This window comes from Aotus nancymaae, unplaced genomic scaffold (assembly GCF_030222135.1).
Source record: "Aotus nancymaae isolate 86718 unplaced genomic scaffold, 86718_ANA_hifiasm-v0.15.2.pri h1tg000001l, whole genome shotgun sequence".
In the NCBI taxonomy this organism is placed as follows: Eukaryota; Metazoa; Chordata; class Mammalia; order Primates; family Aotidae; genus Aotus; species Aotus nancymaae.
The window spans coordinates 4,407,018-4,427,164 of record NW_026988412.1 but is presented as its reverse complement, the minus strand read 5'-3'; the positions used below and the strand labels follow the sequence as shown (position 1 = coordinate 4,427,164).

Here is a 20,147-nt window from a genome sequence, read left to right as displayed (position 1 = left end):
TAATATAGCGATGACACATGAAGTGCATTCTAACTGGAATAACCTGTATTCTACCTTTTAATAATTGAGATGTCAGATTGGTGAGAGATTAGGTAGACATACTGAGGATTGTTAACACTGATAGCTAATATCTGGTTTTGTGCTTAGAGAGCAAACCAGATCAAATTTGGTATGACCTGGGAATAGATGAAGTTTGTTGACAAGTAGAAAGTTGCACAGTGCACTGAGTATTGACTGTTAAGTACACTGTTTGCATGTTTTACTCCTACTATCAAGATTTAAATTCACTAGACACGGTCAGAACACATCTTAGATCTCTCTTTTCTGTGAGTATAACTTGCTTTTGTTTTCTTTTGGTGTGTTTACTCACGTTTTTATAGTCAAAAGAAAGTTGTCATGTGAAAATATAATGGTGAATTGTAAAATGAAACTCGTGGCTATTTTACTCTCAGCCACTGTTCCAATAATGTCTCTAACCACCTTACGTGCTCAGTAAATGTCAACTGTGACTGCTGTTGGTTTTATTTGATGATGGTAGCTCTAGAGATGGAAAGAAATGTCACTATGTATTTTAAAGATAAAAATCTTCACCAGATTCTGTTTGTGAATATAAAGTTTGACATTAACTACTGATTTTTCAAAGATGCTTTGCAGTATTTTTAAAGTCAAAGAGCCATTGATATGAATTAAAAACTTCAAACTTAAACAGTTTTTAGGAGTCATGGAAAAGATAGTATTTGGAATATATGCCAGAAGTCATGTGTTTTATAAATAGAATATTATAGGTTAACAGTCTCATTTTTGTTTTTTTTAATTGTCTCCATCATTAACATAGCTTTTCCTTTTTGTTGTTATTTCTTAATCTTTCTAGGGCTGTGCTTCCTGGAAGTGGTATTATCCATTTCATTATGCACCATTTGCTTCAGACTTTGAAGGCATTGCAGACATGCCATCTGATTTTGAGAAGGGTACAAAACCGGTAAGCTTAATTATTTAGTCATAAAATTTACAGAATTTTGGATTAGATAATAATCTTGGGTATTTAACTTTTTTATTTTTGCAGTTTAAACCACTGGAACAACTTATGGGAGTTTTTCCAGCTGCAAGTGGTAATTTTCTACCTCCATCATGGCGGAAGCTTATGAGTGATCCCGTGAGTCTCTGTATTTTGAGTGTGTGGGTGACAGGATAGTTAAAATAGTGAAGTACAGAAACAAAGTATTTTGAGTTTTTTGCATGTTTTTTACTCCACATACACATATTTTTCTTGCTTTCTTTGTCCCTGCACAGTAAATAAAATCAGTTTGTTTTTGGGAGAAATTTTTATAACAGCCATTTTGTTCTCTGGCTACCTGTAAGACGTTAATTTTATTTATTCCAGCCGTATATTGTAGCCACCAGAGATAAGGAGACTACCTTACACCAGGTCACCTGTGAACTTGTTTTATATGCTAGCTAGAAGGAGTGAGACCCAGCAAGGAAATAGGAAATGTTAGAGTATGTAAACCCTTTACTGTCTGCCTGTCCGTGGCCCATAGTTGTCAGTTCTAAAATTCTTCTATAATAATGCTTTTCCTTTTCATCTTTTAAAATAAATTGTTCATTTTGTTTTAGTATATTTGCGATTAATGACCTAATATGTCTTAACATTTTTTAAAAGAAATACGCTTTATTTTCTCATCAGGTCTTGTAACTTGAATGAAAGTCCTATCAAATTCTTTATAACAGATGTGTGACTTCTGTTTCAATTCTTTACTTTTCTCCCCGATACAGGATTCTAGTATAATTGACTTCTATCCTGAAGATTTTGCTATTGATTTGAATGGGAAGAAATATGCATGGCAAGGTAAAATTTAGATGTTCTTTTCTGGTAAAACTGTAAACATAATTTTTGAAATGAAAGAATTCTGTAAAAGATAAATATTTAGCCCGGGCATCATAGTGAAATCTCATCTCTACAAAAAAATACAAAAATTAGTGTGGTGTGGTGGCTCACACCTGTAGTCCCATCTACTTGGAAGGCTGACATGGGAGGATCACTTGAGTCTGGGAGGTCTAGGCTGCAGTGAGCTTTGACTGCCACTGCACTACAACCTGGGGGACAGAATGAGGCCCTGTCTCATAAATAAATATTTAAAAAGGTAAATATTGTAAGAATTGTATGTGAAATGTTGATATTTCTCCATCCAACTTGGGATTAGCAATGATTAGTAGTAAATTTAATTATAACATCGTTACATGTGAAATTTCAGTGCTGCAAAAGAAATAACACTCGAATATAGATTGTCTCAACAAGGTAATTTACATCTATAGAAGGGTGCGTCTCACAGATGGAGCAATGGTGAGCGCACACTTGAACAGGGGAGGGGAAGAGGTTTTTATCCCTGATGCAGCCCCTACCGCTGTGTCATTCCCCTGTTGGTTAGGGTTAGACCTCACAATCTAAGCTAATTCTGACTGGCTATTTTTGAGAGAGCAGGGATATGAGCCAGAGTGGCGGGGTAAGTGGTTTGGTGGGAAAATCAGTTATGGTACGTTATGGTACAGGTAATTAAAGGTGACTCAAGGTTAGATCAGTTGACCATGGGTGACTCAGGTCAAGGGGAACAGATGAGAACTACTGATTAGACCTGGTAGAAAAGGCTGTTTACAGGCCAGGCGTGGTGGCTCACGCCTGTAATCCAGCACCTTGGGAGGCTGAGGTGGGTGGATCACCTGAGTTCAGAAGTTCAAGACTAGCCTGGCCATCATGGTGAAACCCCATCTTAAATAAATAAATAAAAAAGAAAAGGCTGTTTACTGAAAGTACAAGGAAGTTAAACTTTGAAAATAGAGGACAAAGGACTGAACATACTGACATACTGATTCTTTGAAGAGAAATTTAGAACTCATTTCCTTGTGAATTTTCTTTACAGCTTTCTCTTCAGACTTCCTTAACATGTCTTGGCTTAGTTGTTCTGCTTGATTTTCTAAAAGAAGAAGCTTCTCTGAATAAGGTGGAGGGATAGTTAAGGGAGGTTTTAGTAAATGTTGCTTCTTTGAGTCTCTGCGCTAACCCATGGATACATGGTATGATACAACACCCTACAAGAATGAGTACACCCACTACGGCTGTGAGAGAAGTAAGAATTGAGGCTGTCATTCCTTTCCATTTACTAAACCATTTTCCTAGCCACCCTGTGAAGGGGTTATTTACCCCTGAGTTACTGGCTAACTCATTGGACAGCCATTAGACCTTGCAATGCCTTTTTTATACTTCCATAAGGGGCAGTATTGTTTGGGATGAAGGTACAATAGTGAGTTTTATTTTTATTTTTATTTTTTTTTATATTGACTGAAGGCCTACTATGTGTCAGGCATACTGCATATATTGGAATTTTTTTTTTTTTTTTGAAAGAAAGAAAAAGAATAAAGAAGAGGAGGAAAAAGGAAGAGAAAGAGAGAGAATGGGAGTATTGCTTTCTTGCCCAGGCTAGAATGCAGTTTAGTAATGGGTATTGAAAACCTCTTTTATACCAATAATTATACTTGATGTAAACAGGAAGGAATAAGGGAAGAAAGTAACAAACGAGCAGCCGACCAATATTTCATTTAAACCTATGAAATGCTATGCGATTACTGAGGAGTGATTTACTTCCAATTATATAGTCACTTATGGAATAGGTGTGAGGTGGTAATGTATGTTTTATGTATTTGAAGTGGAGAGTTCTATAAATGTTTATTAAGTTTACTTGTTCCGGGTCTGAGTTCAAGTCCTGCATGTCCTTGTTAATTTTCTGTCTCGTTGATCTATAAAATCGTTAGCTCTTCTTGTTACATTGATCCTTTTGCCATTATGTAATGTCCTTCTTTGCCTCTTTTGCTCTTTGTTACTTTAAAGACTACTTTATCAGAGGCGAGAATTGCATCTCCTGCTTTTTATTTGTTTATTTTTACTCTCTAATTGGTTGATAAATGTTCCTCCTTCTCTTTGTTTTGAGTCTTTGTGTATCGTTGCATGTGAGATGGGTCTGGATGCAGCATAGCAATGGGTTTTGGCTTTTTATCCAATTAGAATATATATAACTTTAATACTAGCATTTGATGCTAGCTGGCTGTTTTGCCCATTAGTTAGTGTAAATTTTTCGTTGTGTTAATGTTCTTTTCTTTTTGATATATTTTTGGAAAGGCTGATATTGGTTGTTCCTTTATATGTATAGTGCTTCTTTCAGAAGCTCTTGTAAAGCAGGCCTGGTGGTGGTGAACTCTCTAAGTACTTGTTTGTTCGCAAAGGATTTAATTTTTCCTTCGATTATAAAGCTTAGTTTGGCTGGATAGGAAATTCTGGGTTGAAAGTTCTTTTCTTTAAGGATGTTAAATATTGGTCCCCACTCTTTTCTGGCTTGTAGGGTTTCTGCTGAGAGATCTGCTGTAAGTCTGATAGGTTTCCCTTTATGGGTAACCTGACCTTTCTCTCTGGCTGCCCTTAGTATTTTCTCCTTCATTTCAACCCTAATAAATCTGGCGATTATGTGCCTTGGGGTTGGTCTTCTTGAAGAATATCTTTGTGGTGTTCTCTGTATTACCTGGAGTTGAATATTACCCTGCCTTGCCAGGTTGGGAAAGTTTTCCTGAATGATATTTTGAAGAGTATTTTCCAACTTGGATTCATTCTCTTCATCACATTCAGGTATACCTATCAAACGTAAATTAGGTCTTTTCACATAGTCCCATATTTCCTGGAGACTTTGCTCATTCCTTTTTATTCTTTTTTCTCCAATCTTGTCTTCTCATTTCATTTCACTGAGCTGGTTCTCGACTTCTGATGTCCTTTCTTCTACTTGATCAATTCGACTGTTTAAACTTGTGCATGCTTTGCGAAGTTCTCGTGTTGTGTGTTTCAGCTCCATCAATTCACTTATATTCCTCTCTAAATTGTCCATTCTCGTTAACATTTCGTCAAACCTTTTTTCAAGATTCTTAGTTTCTTTGCTTTGGGTTAGAACAAGTTCTTTTAATTCACAGAAGTTTCTTATCACCCACGTTTTGAAGCCTGCTTCTGTTATTGGAACACACTCGTAATCTATTAAGCCTTGTTCCGTTACTGATGAGGAATTGCAATCCCCTGTAGAGGAAGAGGCATTCTGATTTTGAGTATTCTCTGCCTTTTTACGCTGATTTCTTCCCTTCATTATATATTTATCCGTCTGTTGTCTTTGTAATTACCGACTTTCTAACTAGGTCTCTGAGCAGACGTCCAACTTGTTGATTCCCAGCTCCGAAATCTGAGCAGTCCACTGCGCCAGTCAAAATAGTGGTGTTAAGATTGATGGTGCTTTTCTGCCCGGGAATTTCCGGACTCTGCACCAAAAACTGGCGCGCTAAGGCGCCAGCAAAACCGCCGTGCCGGCCACAAAAGTCACCCTGGCGACACGTGGGGCTCCTCTGCTGGGAATCTCCTGGTCCGTGAGCAACAAATATTCATCTGAAAGTGTGGCGTCCTCTCGTTCTCTGCGCTTTCACTGGGAGCTAGGAGCCCGAGCTGCTAGTGATCAGCCATCTTGGGTCTCTCCCCGACAGACAATAGTGAGTTTTAATCATGATGCAAACTCCTCCTCTTTCTGCTAATATCGTGTCTAAGGCTATTTTGTTTTCCCAAGCCATCTGGCTAGTAGCCCCTAATTGCTCAGCTATTCCTTTAACAGCATCTCTAGTGTAGTTAATAAACCACTGTTGGTTGTAATAAATGTAATTTATCCAATCTACGTTTTTATTAACTGTCACCCACCAAAATACTGACTCAAATCCTGCAGCTATTTAATCGTGGGCTTTAAATTTACCTGGTACTCCTTTTGGGACTGTAATTGCATCTAAATAGACTTGAGAATCAAAAAGACCCATAAGGGGCTTCTTTTGCTTTATGACATTTTATTTTTTCTTCCTCTGGTTGATGAAATGCCACAGTGAAAGGGATAGCCGATTGGACTAGAGCACAAGTGCCGCTCCAGTTACTTGGCAGAGTGTCTAGTAAAAGTCCACCACAATACCACTACACATCTGCTTGGGGATGAACAAGGGCTGACTGATTGGTAAGCTCTTGAAAAGTCTTAAGCTCACTGCATCCCTTTGGGTCTCCAGGGAACGCTAAGTTTCCTCCTTGTTGTGAGAGACATGAAGTGAACTTAGTGTAGGGAGATGGAAGCTGGATGGCCCTCAGGGGCTGACCCGCAGGGTGTCGAACTTTGGGATATAGCAGAGAGTTTGGTCTGAGGTGCTACCCTAGGCTGTGGAATCCTGGAAAAGAGCTACCATACAGCCCATGCCTGGTCGATTAGAAGAAGACTATCCTAATGGAAAGGGGACAGTCTGGGCCTTTGGCCTGCCATGCACACAAACATAACATTTGCTTTTGTTTAACGTGCAGATGGAATATTTGATCCATTCCAACCAGACATTTGCATCTTGCTATCCTGTCTCAACTGCCAAAGTTTGTTTTAAATCTTTAACTTCTACAATAGCTACCTTGATCTTCTCATTAGATGGAAGAGAAACAATTGTTTTTGTTATGAGAGGTTTTAGAAGCAGGCTTAGAGGACAGTATAGGCAATGAGGGGTCAATGAAACATATTTCAGAGGTTCTGATAGGTTCTTTTCCTGAAACCTCAGCCCCTGTACCATAAAACCAACTTGAAGAAGGGAACCAGCTTAGATAAGAAGGGGGAGAACTTTGAGGGTTTGAGATGATAACCTGTATAGGATTACACTGATTTAGCTGACAGAGGAAGCTGTTCCTTTAATAAAATGAATGTATGGTTTTAGGAAATTACAATTGCTGATTGGGGCAGTCCCTCCTCGCTCTTTAGTGGTCCATAGAACATTGGACCAACTATGGCACAAAAACTCTATATAGGGGTCGGAGGCAAGATTCCCGCTTGATAATGGGGTCTTCATCGAAATCTTCCCAGACTAAATGATCCCAATTCACTAATGTCCAGTCTGAGGAGAGTCAGGAAGGACAGAGGTACTTTTCTGAGGTGGAGAGCTGTCTTTGACTTGACAGGTGTCCACAGGGTATAACAAGGCAAGCGTCAAATGTAATAGCTTGAGGCGAAATTGACTTGGTTACATTAATAACTGGATGATCAGCAATAGAGCCAGGAGAGAAGAAAGAGTAATAGACTAGATGAAAGAGCTAAATTTTTCTCAGCTTTAGTTTGGTAGGGTTTTCTCCTGGAACTATGGCCCATGACTTCAGAGGGGGCGGTGCTTTCTTGACTCAGGTGTGATGGGTCCATCCTCTCTTCGCCATCTGGAATGAGGTTTCAGTAGTTAGGAGCACTAAATAAGGTCCTTTCCAGGCTGGCTCGAGCTTCTCTTCTTTCCAGCTTTTGATGAGGACGTGATCCCCAGGCTGATGTTGATTCACCAAGAACTTCAGGGGCAGTGCCTGTGCTAAGAGACCTTTAGTTTTAAGAGAAGAGAAAGTAGAAGATAGACCAAGTATATAATTTGTAAGGAACTGATCTTTTGTTTCAAAGGTAGGAATGTCGGCAGTGGAGTGTAAATAAGGCAATCCGTAGAGCATCTCCTAAGGAGAAACACCAATATCTTTCCGCAGCAGTTCAGATTCTCAGCAGGACAATAGGAAGGCACTTTGTCAATCAACTGAGTCTCTAAGACTGATTTGGTTAAGTGGTTCTTTAAAGTCTGACTCATTCTTTCTACTCTCCCTGATGAAGGTGAGTGCCCGGGAGTATGGTATTCCCATCTTAATGTCAAATGTTTGGGATAGCTTTTTAATGATGTGTGCGGTGAAATGAGTTCCATTGTCTGAGTCAGTATTTTCTATTAGTCCAAACCTGGTTACTAATTTTCAACTAGGGCCTTGACTACATTATTGGCTGTTGCATTTGAAAAGTGGATAGCTTCGACCCAGTAAGTGAAGTTATCTACTATCACTAGTAAATACTTTAGATGACCTATTGGAGGCATTTCTGTGTAATCAACTTGGATGCTTTGGAATGGCCTTAAGCCTGGATTCCTTCCCCTGAGGGGTAATCTTTTTATGGTTTGCTTATTAGTTTTCTTACATACTAACCGACTATCTGTAACCTGTGTGGCCAAGGTATACATTCCCATATAACCGTAAACTCTGAAAATTGTATCACACATGGCCTGGGGCCCCCCAATGGGTCCCTTGATGTCATGGGATAAGATTTCCCTCATAAGGGGTTTAGACAACATTTTTCTCTGGTCTGGCAATATCCATTTTCCTTCTGAATTCTCTTTAGCACCTATTTAAATTAGTTTTTCTTTTTCAGTGGAAGAGAAAATGGGGATTACAGTAGGAGGAGAGAGGTAGGGAGTTAAGTGAAAAATACACATTTCAGAAGAATCAGCAGCCTGTTTGGTGGTTCTGCTAGGTTATTTCCTCAGCTTTCAAAAGAAAGGCATTTCTGGTCTCCAGGATCATGGACAATAGCTATTTCTTCCAGCAATTGAAGATTATTCAATACTTGGGTGATTAGCTCCTTGTGAACAAGGTCTTTACCTTTAGTATTAATGAGACCTTGTTTAGTCCAAATTGTTCCAAATGTGTGGGCCACTCCAAAGGCATACTTGGAATCAGTATAGATGGTTCCTTCTTGGTTCTGTAAGTACTTTAAAGCTTGGCTGAGTGCAAACAGTTCACACGTTTGAGCAGACCAACTGTTAGGCAGTTTTCCTGACTCTGTTTCTACAAGAGTCTCCATCAGTTATTGAATACTCATTGTGTCTTTTCCCCTCAATCACCCAGGAGGAACTGTCTATCAATAAGTGCTGTCCAGTTCTGAAGGACTAGGTCTGGTTGAACCTTTGTATGGTAATCAGTTAAATGTAAACATGTGTGCTCTCTCCTTATCTTTGGATTCCCTGTTAGGAAACCTGCTGAGTTGAGTAAATCATCAGTGGTAATGTTAAATCATCTTTTTCTAACAGAATGGCCTCACCCTTAAAGATTCTTGAGTCAGTAAGCCATCTCCCTGCTTTTTGATTCTAACTTGGTGAGTTGTGCTTACTGTCAGTTTTCCTCCAAAAGTTAGCTTTCTGCTTGCTTCTACTAATATTGCCGTGGCCTCGAGGGATTGTATGCATTGAGACCATCCACAAGTGACTGGATCTAAGACCTTTGATAGGAAGGCCATGGGCTGCCGGCGTTCTCTGTGTTCTTGAGTAAGCATTCCTAAAGCTACTCCACTGTCGAGAAAAAGGTGGAATGGCGTTTCCAGGGAGGTTAAGGCTAAAACGGGTGATTATGAGCCTTTCTTTCAGCTCCTCGACTTGATCAACTTCCTCAGAAGTCCACAGGAGACGGTTAGGCTTCTCCTGGGCAAGTTTTTGATATAACAGTTTACTGTGTAGTGCATATGAGTCAGTCCATAAACGGTAGTTTCCAATGAACCCTAAACATTTCCAGAGTTATTGTTTAGTTTGAGTCAAGGGTAGGGACAGGATTCCCTCAACTCTTTCAGGCCCTATTCTTTGTTTGCCTGCACTTATTCAGTGGTTAAGTGGCCTAAATATTTAACTTTGGGTTCTACATACTGAAGCTTTCTATTTGAGACTTGTAGTCCCTCAAAGTGCAGATGGTTAAGAATATGTGTAGAGAAGTCAGTTACCTTCTCTATATCTTCACCACATATAAGAAGATCATCCACGTACTGGAGAAGACACATTTGCTCTGGTATGACAACTTTTTCTAATACTTGTTCTAAAATTTGGCCAAAAAGATTAGGGGAGTCTATGAACCCTTGAGGCAAGACTGTTCATCAGTATTGTTGTTTCTGCTCTTAAGCAAGTATATCTCAGCTATCTTCAGCCAGGGACAGGCCCAAAAAGCATGCTTTAAATCTATTACAATAAACCATTGATGATTATATGGCATCTTGCTGAGAATGGTGTAGGGATTAGAGACAGCAGGATGGGTAGTCTGGGCTATTTGGTTGATAGCTCTGAGGTCCTGTACCAGCTGTATGACCCGTCCAATTTCTTAACTGGCAGTTTTGGGGTGCCATAAGGACATACAGGACTTGAGAGGCTTGTCTTTGATAAGGTCTTCAATGATAGTTTTCAACGCTCTCCTGCCCTCTAGGGAAATGGGGTATTGCTTTCTTCTTACTACTTCTCCAGGGGTATTTAGCTTGATGTGGATTGGAGGAACTCGGAGTTTCCCTCGGTTCCCTTCTTTGGACCAGACATTAGGATTAATATATATTTCATTTGCAGTGGTGAGTAGATTTAATGAGGTGAGGAATCCTCTTGGGCTGACTTGTAGACCTATGCCTAACTTTAACATTAAATCCCTCCCCAGTAAATTACTCCGTGCTTCAGGGATTAACAAGAACTGAGTAGTTGCTGAGCGATCCTGGTATCTGACTTCTGTGCTTCCTAAAATTTTTGTTTTAAATCCTTCCCCTTTTACCCTAGAGACTAAAAGTTCTTTTGAGGAGCAGACATTAGACAGGGGAAACAAACAGGAGTGAGCGGCCCTGAATTGGCTAAAAAGGTCATAAGCTCATGTTATGTCCCAACTCTAAATTTATCAAGGGCTCCTGGTGGGACTCAAGGTAAAAAAGACAGAGCCCCTGACCTCCATACCCTTCCTCGAAAGTCATGAGTGAAAGGGCTTCTTTCTCCTTTCTTAGATTAGGACGTTCTTGCTTGAAGTGACCTGTTCTTCCATATCTGTAGCATCTGTCTTACCCTTCCTCCCTCTTAGTTCTGGGATTCTTTGATCTTGCTCCCCCATACTCTTCAAGGGGTCTGGTAAAAACAAGGGCTTTGGTCCTCCAGATTGAGGCTGGGGTCCTTTAAAGAAGGGTTTGGACTGCTTATAGTTTCTGGCTCCCTGGAAGCTCTGTTTAGAATACATTGGTTTGGAGCCATCTGTTGGAAGGTGGGTAACATAAGTTTTGCCTTTTGTTTCTGCTTTTCTTCATCCCTTCTCACATACACCTTCTGAGCTTCCCGGAGAAGCTCACTTGGGCAGCAGGGGTGGGGGGATGGTCTTCACAATATTCTATCTTTTGTAATGTTTTTGAGATGTCTGGCTAACTTTTAGTGACAAATTGGAGTTTCAACATTCCTTCCCAAGGGGATTGTCCAAATTGAGGCCTGCATATTGCCTGATTTGCTTCCTCAGTCTATCTAGGAATCTTACGGACCCTTCATCCTTTTCCTGTTGTATATCAGATGCTTTAGAAAGATTTTGGGTTTGGGGTACTGATTCCTGAATTTCCTTTATTATCATCTCCCTTAGGTCTGGCATGTTTTCCCAGTGATCCTCGTTGTTATTATCCCACTGGGGGTCTCAGGCAGGGAGTTTCTGGTCTGCAGTAGGAACATGTTGAGCGGGAGGATGCTCATGTTCCCAAACTGCCATAGCAGCTCTACGAATCATATTCCTTTCTTCCCCTGAAAAGAGGATGCCCAAGACGTATATAACTCGACTCAAGTGTATAACTAAGGACCTAAGAGTTGATCAGTTTAATCTGCCACTCCGTAAGGGTCATCTAGTAGTGGCTTAAGCTCCTTTTAAAATTTTTGGACTTCTGAACTGGTTAAGGGAGCATTTACAAAGCCAATGGTTCCCTCTCCTTGTGGTACCTCTTTCAAAGGGAAGAGAGTCGGGGCCCGACTCTTTAGGTGTGGAGGGAAATGGGAAATTTTGAATATCTTTTTTATGTTCTACCTCATGCTAGAGTCCTTTTAGAGAAGGGGTGTTTAGGTTGGGACGGAACAGGCTCATGGGATGGTAATTCCCAAGAATCAGGGTTATAAGGAGGAGAGAGAACGTGAGCAGAGGATTTGGAATGGGATCTGAGGTGTCAGCAGCCGCTTGAGGGGAAGGATTGGGGGCACTGAGTGGGGGAAGATAATCTAGGGGATCCCATGGACTGGAGTCTTTAGGCATGGGAATTGGCTCCTCTGACTTTTCATTTTGAGGTGACAGATTGGATTCTTCCCTATTTGTTTTTAAGGGAAAAAGAACAGGTCCCTGCATCCAGCAAAGAGCATAGTCCAGTTCTTTTTGAGACACTGGATTTTTATTGTTAACAGATTAGAAGGTGACACATTACATCCTCATTCAATCCAGACTTTGGCCAGAAGATTGAGGGTGGAGGATGGGTCCCTGAGTCCAAATAAAACAGGAATATTTTATCATTTGTTGCTTTTTCTTATGTTTAATCCTTTCATTATCCTTCTAGTCTTTTACATGAGACCTAGGGAGCTACCAAGGGGGATAGCCTTGTTACCATCCTTATCCTTTTTGCTCCCTGTCTTGCTTGGGGTATTCCCCATCTTGATGGTTTTAGGGTGAGGTTCAATTTCCCTTACTGGAAATTTCTCACCTCCCCTACCATTGGAGGTTTATTCCAACCAAGGAATACTTTACTGCCCCCATGGCTTTTCTTTCCTTGGTCTGTGCACAGAGTTGCCTAGTTGCCCTGGTATTCGTAAGCCTTTTTTTTTCCCCACGTTGCTGAGTCCGGACTTGTTTGTCACACCAGGTGGTTCTTGATTCCTTACTCCTGAGGCCACTGCAATGAGGCAGCAAGATGTGTCTCCTAATGAGAGAGGACCCAAGACTACCCAGAGGGGAACAGCTTTTCCCTGTATGGGCCACCAAATTGTTACATGTAAAATTTTGATGCCACAAAAGAAATAGCACTCAAATACAAATTCTCTCAGCAAGGCAATTTACTTCTATAGAAGGGTGCATCTCATGGATGGAGCAATGGTGAGTGCACACCTGAACAGGGGAGGGGAAGAGGTTTTTATCCTTGACTCAGCCCCTATTGCTGTGTCGTTCCCCTATTGGCTAGGGTTAGACTGCACAGTCTAAGCTAATTCCGACTGGCTATTTTAAAGAGAGCAGGGGTATGAGCCAGAGTGGCGGGGTGAGCGATTTGGTGGGAAAACTAGTTATGGAACAGCTAACTAAAGTTGACTCAGGTCAGAGCAGGTGACCAGGGGTAACTCAAGTCAAAGCAGGTGACCAAGATGAGTAAGGACGAACAAGTGGCCAGGCTGAGTCAGGATGGAGCAGGGGACCAGGGGAACAGATGTGAACTGTTGATAAGAACTGGTGGAAAAGGTTGTTTACTGAAACTACGAGGAAGTTAAACTTAAAAATGGGGGACAAAGAACTGAACATAGTGACATACTGATTCTTTGAAGAGAAATTTAGAACTCATTGTATCCAACAGCATTCTTAGAAGCAGCAATTGGGTTGAAATAGATTGATAATTATATCTTTTGTTTCCTTTGTGATTAATTAATGGGGCTTGTTATATTCAGTCAGTAACTCATTAACAACTTTCGGGATTGCTGAGAAATACAGAAACACAGTAGTGTCCATGTGGAGATTTCTGAATACTCCATGGAAACTTCTGAAAAATATGCTAGAAACTTTTATTTAGTTTAAATACTTGACGCTGATCATTACTTTTTCTACTACTTTTTCATTCTATTAAAAAATTTTGTAAGAATAGCTATATAAAATTAGTACTAACTTTTAGGTGCTGTTCACCACTTGGCCAATATATGATGATGATTGAATGTAAAATACAATGAAGAAATCTCTCTTACACAATAAACCAGCTGTTGTTTCACACTAAAGCCCTCCTGCAGCAAATTATTTAACCTTTTCTTCCACCATACATTTTCCTAGGGTAATAAGCACATTTGGTAAAATTATATTTTCATTCTTTCCTTGATTATTGTTCCCTGTGGTTGGAATGGCCAGTAAAATGATTCACAGATAATCTTGAAACAAAGGGGAATAAATAATATAATTTACAAGTTGAAAAATTATGAGTTTTTAGCATTGACTTGATTTATGGAGTAGCAGAATATCATATCACTTCAGTAGAATGATCATGGGAAATGTACCCCATTGAGGTTATGTAAGTGTTTTTTGCTTTATGGTCATGTATTATTACATGTAAATGGATTGGAGATTTGGGTTTTTCAAGGTGCTTTGTAGAGGATGTCTTGATTAAAGTAGAGAGAGAAGATTCATAGGACAATGAGGGATGTAAAGTAAAAATACTAAGTAAATTAAGTAAGAAGCATATAATATTTTTGTGTTTGTTAAATAAGTAAATTATTAAATCCTTACCTGAGTTTATTAAGTAAATAATTAAATATATAAACATGAAGATGACTTGTCAACTCTGTCGTTGTGGTATATATTATTTCTCTTACTGATGGAATATATTCAGTATAACTTATCTCTAGGGGAAAAGTGAGATAATGCACAAGAGTTCAGATTTCTTCACATCCTCTCTAACATTTGTTATTTTGTTTTTATTAGTAATAACCATGCTAATGGGTGTGAATGATATTTCATTGTGGTGGCAATTTGCATTTCCCTAATGATTGATGTTACTGACCATCATTTCATGTGCTTTTTGGCCATTTCTACATCATCTTTGGTGAAATGTCTATTCAAGTCCTTTGCCCAATTTTGAATTGGGTTGATTTTGTTGTTGCATTACAGAAATTTTTTTATATATTCTAGACATCAGTCTTTTATTGGATATATGATTTGCATATATTTTTTCTCACTCTGTGGATATCTTTTCACCCTGTGATGATGTCTTATCATCACAAAAGTTTTTTATTTTGATGAAATGAAGTTTATCTTCTTTGTTGTTTCCTGTGCTTTTGGTGTCATATCCAAGAAATCTTTACCAAATCCAACATCATGAATCTTTCTCCCTGTGTTTACTTCTAAAACTTTTATAGTTTTAGCTCGTATATTTACGTCTGTGATCCATTTTGAATTAATTTTTGTATATGGTGTAAGGTAATGGTCCAACTACATTCTTTTGCATGTGCATATCAAATTTTCCTGCACTGCTTGTTGAAAAGACCATTCTTTCCCCCATTGAGTAAGTTGGCACTCTTGTTGAAAATGAATTGACCATATTTTATGGGGTTTATTTCTGGGCTCTCTATTCTAGTCCATTGAGTATGTGTTTGTCCTTATGCCAGTGCTATACTGTTTTAATTACTATAGCTTTGTAGTGAGTTTTGAAGTCAGAAATTGTGTCTTCCAACTTTATTCTTATTCAAGGTCCTTTGAGATTTCCTATTAATTTTAGGATAGGTTTAAATTTTGACCTCAAATATTTTTATATTTTATGCAATATTTTATATAAATATTTTTACTTAGTTCAGTAATGAGAACATTATTTTCTGAGGTAAAATTTAGTACTGTTGGGAAATACAGTTTCTTCCTTATACATGTTTTTAAAACTAGAGAAAGTAATGATAATACTTAGTTAAGTTCTTGCCTGGGTTGAGTACATCTTAAAATAATAGAAGGTAAAATATATCTAGGTACGTCAACATTTTTTGAATGCATGCTTATCAACATTATATGTAATTTTTTTTTTAAAGACAGAGTCTTGCTCTGCATGATCTCGGCTCACTGCAACCTCCGTCTCCCAGGTTCAAGCAGTTCTCCTCTCTCAGCCTCCTGAGTAGCTGGGATTACAGGTGTGTGCTACCACATCTGGCTAATTTTTTTTTGTTTTTAGTAGAGATGGAGTTTTGCCATGATAGCCAGTCTGGTCTTGAACTCCTATCCTCAGGTGATCCACCCACCTCAGCCTCCCAAAGTGCTAGGATTACAGGCCTGAGCCACTGCATCTGGCCCAATATGTGTAGTTTAAAAGCAATATTGTTTCTGTCAGTTTGCTTAGTACTATATAAATACATAGCATAGTAGTTTTGATTCCTGCGTATTTTATATAAGAATAGAGAATTTAGGTAATTTCATCAAGTAACACAGTGGCAGAGTTAAGACTTGAACTCAGAATGTCTGATGCTACAGCTCACATTTGAAGTGACTGTGTAATAGCTAGGTTATTACCACTATTTGGGCTCCCTCTGGGTATTGAAAGAATTCATTGAGATAACGCATGTAACATAAGAAGTGTTCAGAAAACAGTAGCTGCTATACTCATGTTTGCTATCAGCTCACTCTATTTCTATCATATCTGGATATAAGGCATTCCTTTCTACTCTGGCCAGTAGAGCTAATTTATTGCTTAGTAACTTTTTTGCTGTTGAGTAGCATTTCACATTGTTAACTGATTGGATTTAGTTTCTGGAATCAATAATGTAGTAAAGTCTTTTATATATATAATTCTTAAAATGGCTTTATATATTATATATTTATAAATGTAATGGGTAGGACATATACATATGTATACAGATATGTATATATTTATATCCTAAATGTAATGGGTAGAAAACAAGCTAGATAATGCTGTAGTTTTCCCTTGATATATTTCTCTTAAGTGTATGACTAAATATTTGAGCAGTTTCCTATGTTTTTGTTCAGGTGTTTACCAGTAATTGAAATAGCCTGACTCACATGTTAGGTATTCAAATCCTTGAAATCACTTTTTTAGTCCATTCAAAATTCATACTAGAACTTAATTTCTTTTTACCTTTAAAAAAATAAAAAAAGATCAGGTGCAGTGGCTCATCCCTGGAATCTCCCAGCACTTTGGGAGGCCAAGTTGGGAGGATTGCTTGAAGCAAGGAGCTTAAGACCAGCCTTGGTAACAAAAGGAGACCCCATCTCTACAAAAAACTCTAAAAATTAGCCCGGTCTCCTGGTGGCATGTGCCTGTAGTCCCAGCTACTCAGGAGGCTGAAATGGACGATTGCTTGAGCCTGGGAGTTTGAGGCTGCAGTGAGCAATGATCATGCCACTGCACTCCAATCCGGGTGACAGAGTGAGACTCTATAAAAAGAAAAAAAAAATTCTCTTATTAGGTAGTAAAATTGAACATGTTTCCTAACTTTGAAAATGCAGTAGCTAAATAATTAAGACTTGGAAACCTTTTCATTTCTCATAATTTTAAAAGGAATAATCACAAATACAGTGGTTTTGAGTAGCAGTAGTTTCAGAATTATCTAACACTATTTAGCATTTGTCTTTGCTATATATCTTAAAATTTTTATTTAGCCAAAATGCTTATACTGTGTATAGCAGAAAATATATATGCTTCGATAACTTTGTATATTTTTCTTATAATATTGTATTAGTGATGTGCTTCTTTAAAAATTATGCATGTAGGTCCAAATAAGTGCCCTTACTTTCATCATACTCCAGAGGATCGTTTTAAGCCCCAAATGAATAGCCTCTGTTCTATCCCCTGCCCCCAAGTTATTTAAGCAAGTCTTTAAAGTCTTTTTTATATATAAATTAATTAGTAGGCTTTAAAATAAAAAAAGAATACTGTGGAATTTCAGAGCAGGAGGAGATCTGTGCACTCTGGTTGAACAGAATTGAGTATTTTAGTTGAAATGCTCTGATTTTACAAAAGATGTGAAACCAAGTACTAGAAAGATGAAAGGACATGTTCAGGTCCTAGGGAGAGTAACTGGCTTGCCTGGGGGCGGCTTAGTAACTAAAGTGAGAACATACACTGGTATCCAGATAGCCATTTGTTCATTTGTTAAAAATTTTTATCACCATGGAGTTAAGATTCAGAAAACATGATTTTCCATATAAGCGATTTTAAGAATGGAAAATATGTAGAATTTTTTCTTCTGCCACATGGAAAAGAGTAGCATCTGAGTTTTGGCTTAATGAGACAATAAGAGTTTAGTTCCAACATGTTTTCATATCAGCAAGGACAGTCTACTAGAAACATTTATTTTGACCAATGATAAGTTGGAATTTAGGTGATCCCGGTATTAGGAGTGGTTCATGTGCACTTGTTTTTCCAGGTGTTGCTCTCTTGCCATTCGTGGATGAGCGAAGGCTACGAGCTGCCCTAGAAGAGGTATACCCAGACCTCACTCCAGAAGAGAGTAAGAATTATACTTCTTAGTCAACATTGATCTGTGTAATATACACTTTACATTTCTGTATAAAATTAGACCTTCCCCCCCACATTTGTCAAATTTTCCATAAAGGGGGCATAAATCATTGATTTTATTTCCTTATTACAGACGTTTACTTTACTTCTTAATTCATTATCTGTAAGTTAAATAGTACTTAAATAAAATGTTTTAACTTAAAAAGTATTTTTAAATTTTTAAAAAAGCAGTGCTTAAATAATATCCTTTAAGGTTTTGATTCTTATATGACGTGCACACACGAAAGTATTTTTCGCCTGTTGGGAAGACATTATTCATTCTCTCCATCTGCCGTCTCCCCTACTTACCCCTTTCCCCCAATAATAACTACTTTGCTTGAAAGGTTAGAGTGAAACAAAAGCATTTGCCCTTAGAGTGCTAACTTGAAATGTGACATAAAAGGTGGCATTTTGTAATTCGTACTGACAGTAAAAAGTATTCATATTGGGAAATTGCAAAGCTGGGCTCTGTTGAAAAGTTAAATACTATTATAATAAGCCTATAGAAACAATTTCTGTATCAACTGTCTTTAGAACAATCTTTTCATTAAATGATACAGTTTGTTTATGTTTCCTCAGGGAATGATTATATATTTCTTATACTAAGAAAATGAGTTCATTATAAGTAAGAAAACATTACCCTTTATCTCTTAATATATTCATATATATTTCAGTGTTTTTTTTTTTTTCCTGATAATTATTGATCTTTTTGAAACCTTTTTGTTAAAATTTTTTTTTCCCCATAGAGGCACATCACACATTTAGGTCTATCACTATAATTTTTAAAAAGTTTTTAAATTGATATAATTATACACATTTTTGGGGTCCATGTAATAGTTTGATACCTATATATAATATGTGATGATCAAAATAGGGTAATTGGAATATCCACCACCTCAAATATTTATCTTTTCTTGTGTTGGGAACATTACAGTTTTTTTCTTATGGCTATTTTGAAATATGTAATAAATTATTAACTAATTTCCCTACAGTACTATCAAATACTAGAACTTCTGTCTAACCTATCACTTTAAAATTCTTTTTCATAAATTTTATAATTAAGTTGTTAAAACTTAGATGCTTTCTCTTGTTTTATACTCATAAAAATTGGTCTTGCAGAACCACCATGGCATGTATATACCTGTGTAACAGTATTTCACTATCTGCACATGTACCCCAGAACTTAAACTATAATAAAAATAAAAAAGAAAGAAAAAAAAAATTGGTCTTGCAGATACAACTTTTTTATATGGAGGTCTCATTCTTTTATTTCTCCCTAGCCAGAAGAAACAGCCTTGGAGGTGATGTCTTATTTGTGGGGAAACATCACCCACTCCATGACTTCATTTTAGAGCAGTACCAGACAGGTTCCACAGAGGTATGTTACGCAATTTGGTTAATTAGAAATGTACTTTTTTTACATTTTGGTAGAATATACCTAACATAAAATTTACCATTGTTAAGCATTTTTAAGTATGTTATGCAATTTGGTTAATTAGAAATGTTTTTTTACATTTTGGTAAAATATGCAAAACATAAAATTTACCATCATTAAACCATTTTATAAACCATTTTTAAGTGGTTTTAATGCTGTGGCTACAGTGTTGTATAACCATCCCACTTTTTCAGAACTTTTCATCTTTCCAAATAGAATTACTCTCCCTTTTAAATAATATTAAATATCTCCTCATTCTGCCCTTCTCAGCCTCTGGTAACTTTTCTTTTACTTTCTACCTCTATGAATTTGATACCTCTGTTCTTGATACTTCATATAAGTGAAGTCATACAGTATTTTGTATTGGCTTTGTGTCTGGCTTATTTCATTTAGCGTAATGCTTTCAAGGTTCCTTCATGTTATAGCATGTATCAGCATTTCATACTTGTTTTATGGCTGAATAATACTCTATTCGTATGTGTACATTTTTATCCATTTATCTATTGGTAAATATTTGGGTTGTTTCTGCCTTTTGGCTCTTATGAATGATGCTGCTTTGAACCCTCAAGAATCTGCTTGAGTCCCAATTTTCCATTCTTTGCATATAAGATCAGGAATACATTTTTCCACAGCCAGTGGATGTACCCCCTGAACTATGTCATGGGATTCAAGGAAAGTTTTCTTTGGATGAAGAAGCCATTCTTCCAGATCAGTAAGTTTCATTTGCATATCATTAAGGTGACTGGAAGGAAGTTTAGTTAGCATTTTTTCCTTGTCTAAATGTTTATTTTCTAATAATAGTG

The 20,147-nt window shown here is 37.8% G+C and overlaps 1 protein-coding gene across 1 annotated transcript in view; it reads left to right on the top strand.

The window, feature by feature from the left end:
* The window catches only part of XRN2 (5'-3' exoribonuclease 2), a 93,999-nt gene that overhangs the window by 41,536 nt on the left and 32,316 nt on the right, over window positions 1-20,147 (top strand). Inside the window, exons 18-23 of the mRNA XM_012463437.2 lie at window positions 872-979; window positions 1,064-1,153; window positions 1,774-1,846; window positions 17,779-17,862; window positions 19,190-19,287; window positions 19,977-20,056. Of these exons, the coding sequence (XP_012318860.2) occupies window positions 872-979; window positions 1,064-1,153; window positions 1,774-1,846; window positions 17,779-17,862; window positions 19,190-19,287; window positions 19,977-20,056 (533 nt within the window). The remainder of the gene's footprint in view (window positions 1-871; window positions 980-1,063; window positions 1,154-1,773; window positions 1,847-17,778; window positions 17,863-19,189; window positions 19,288-19,976; window positions 20,057-20,147) is intronic.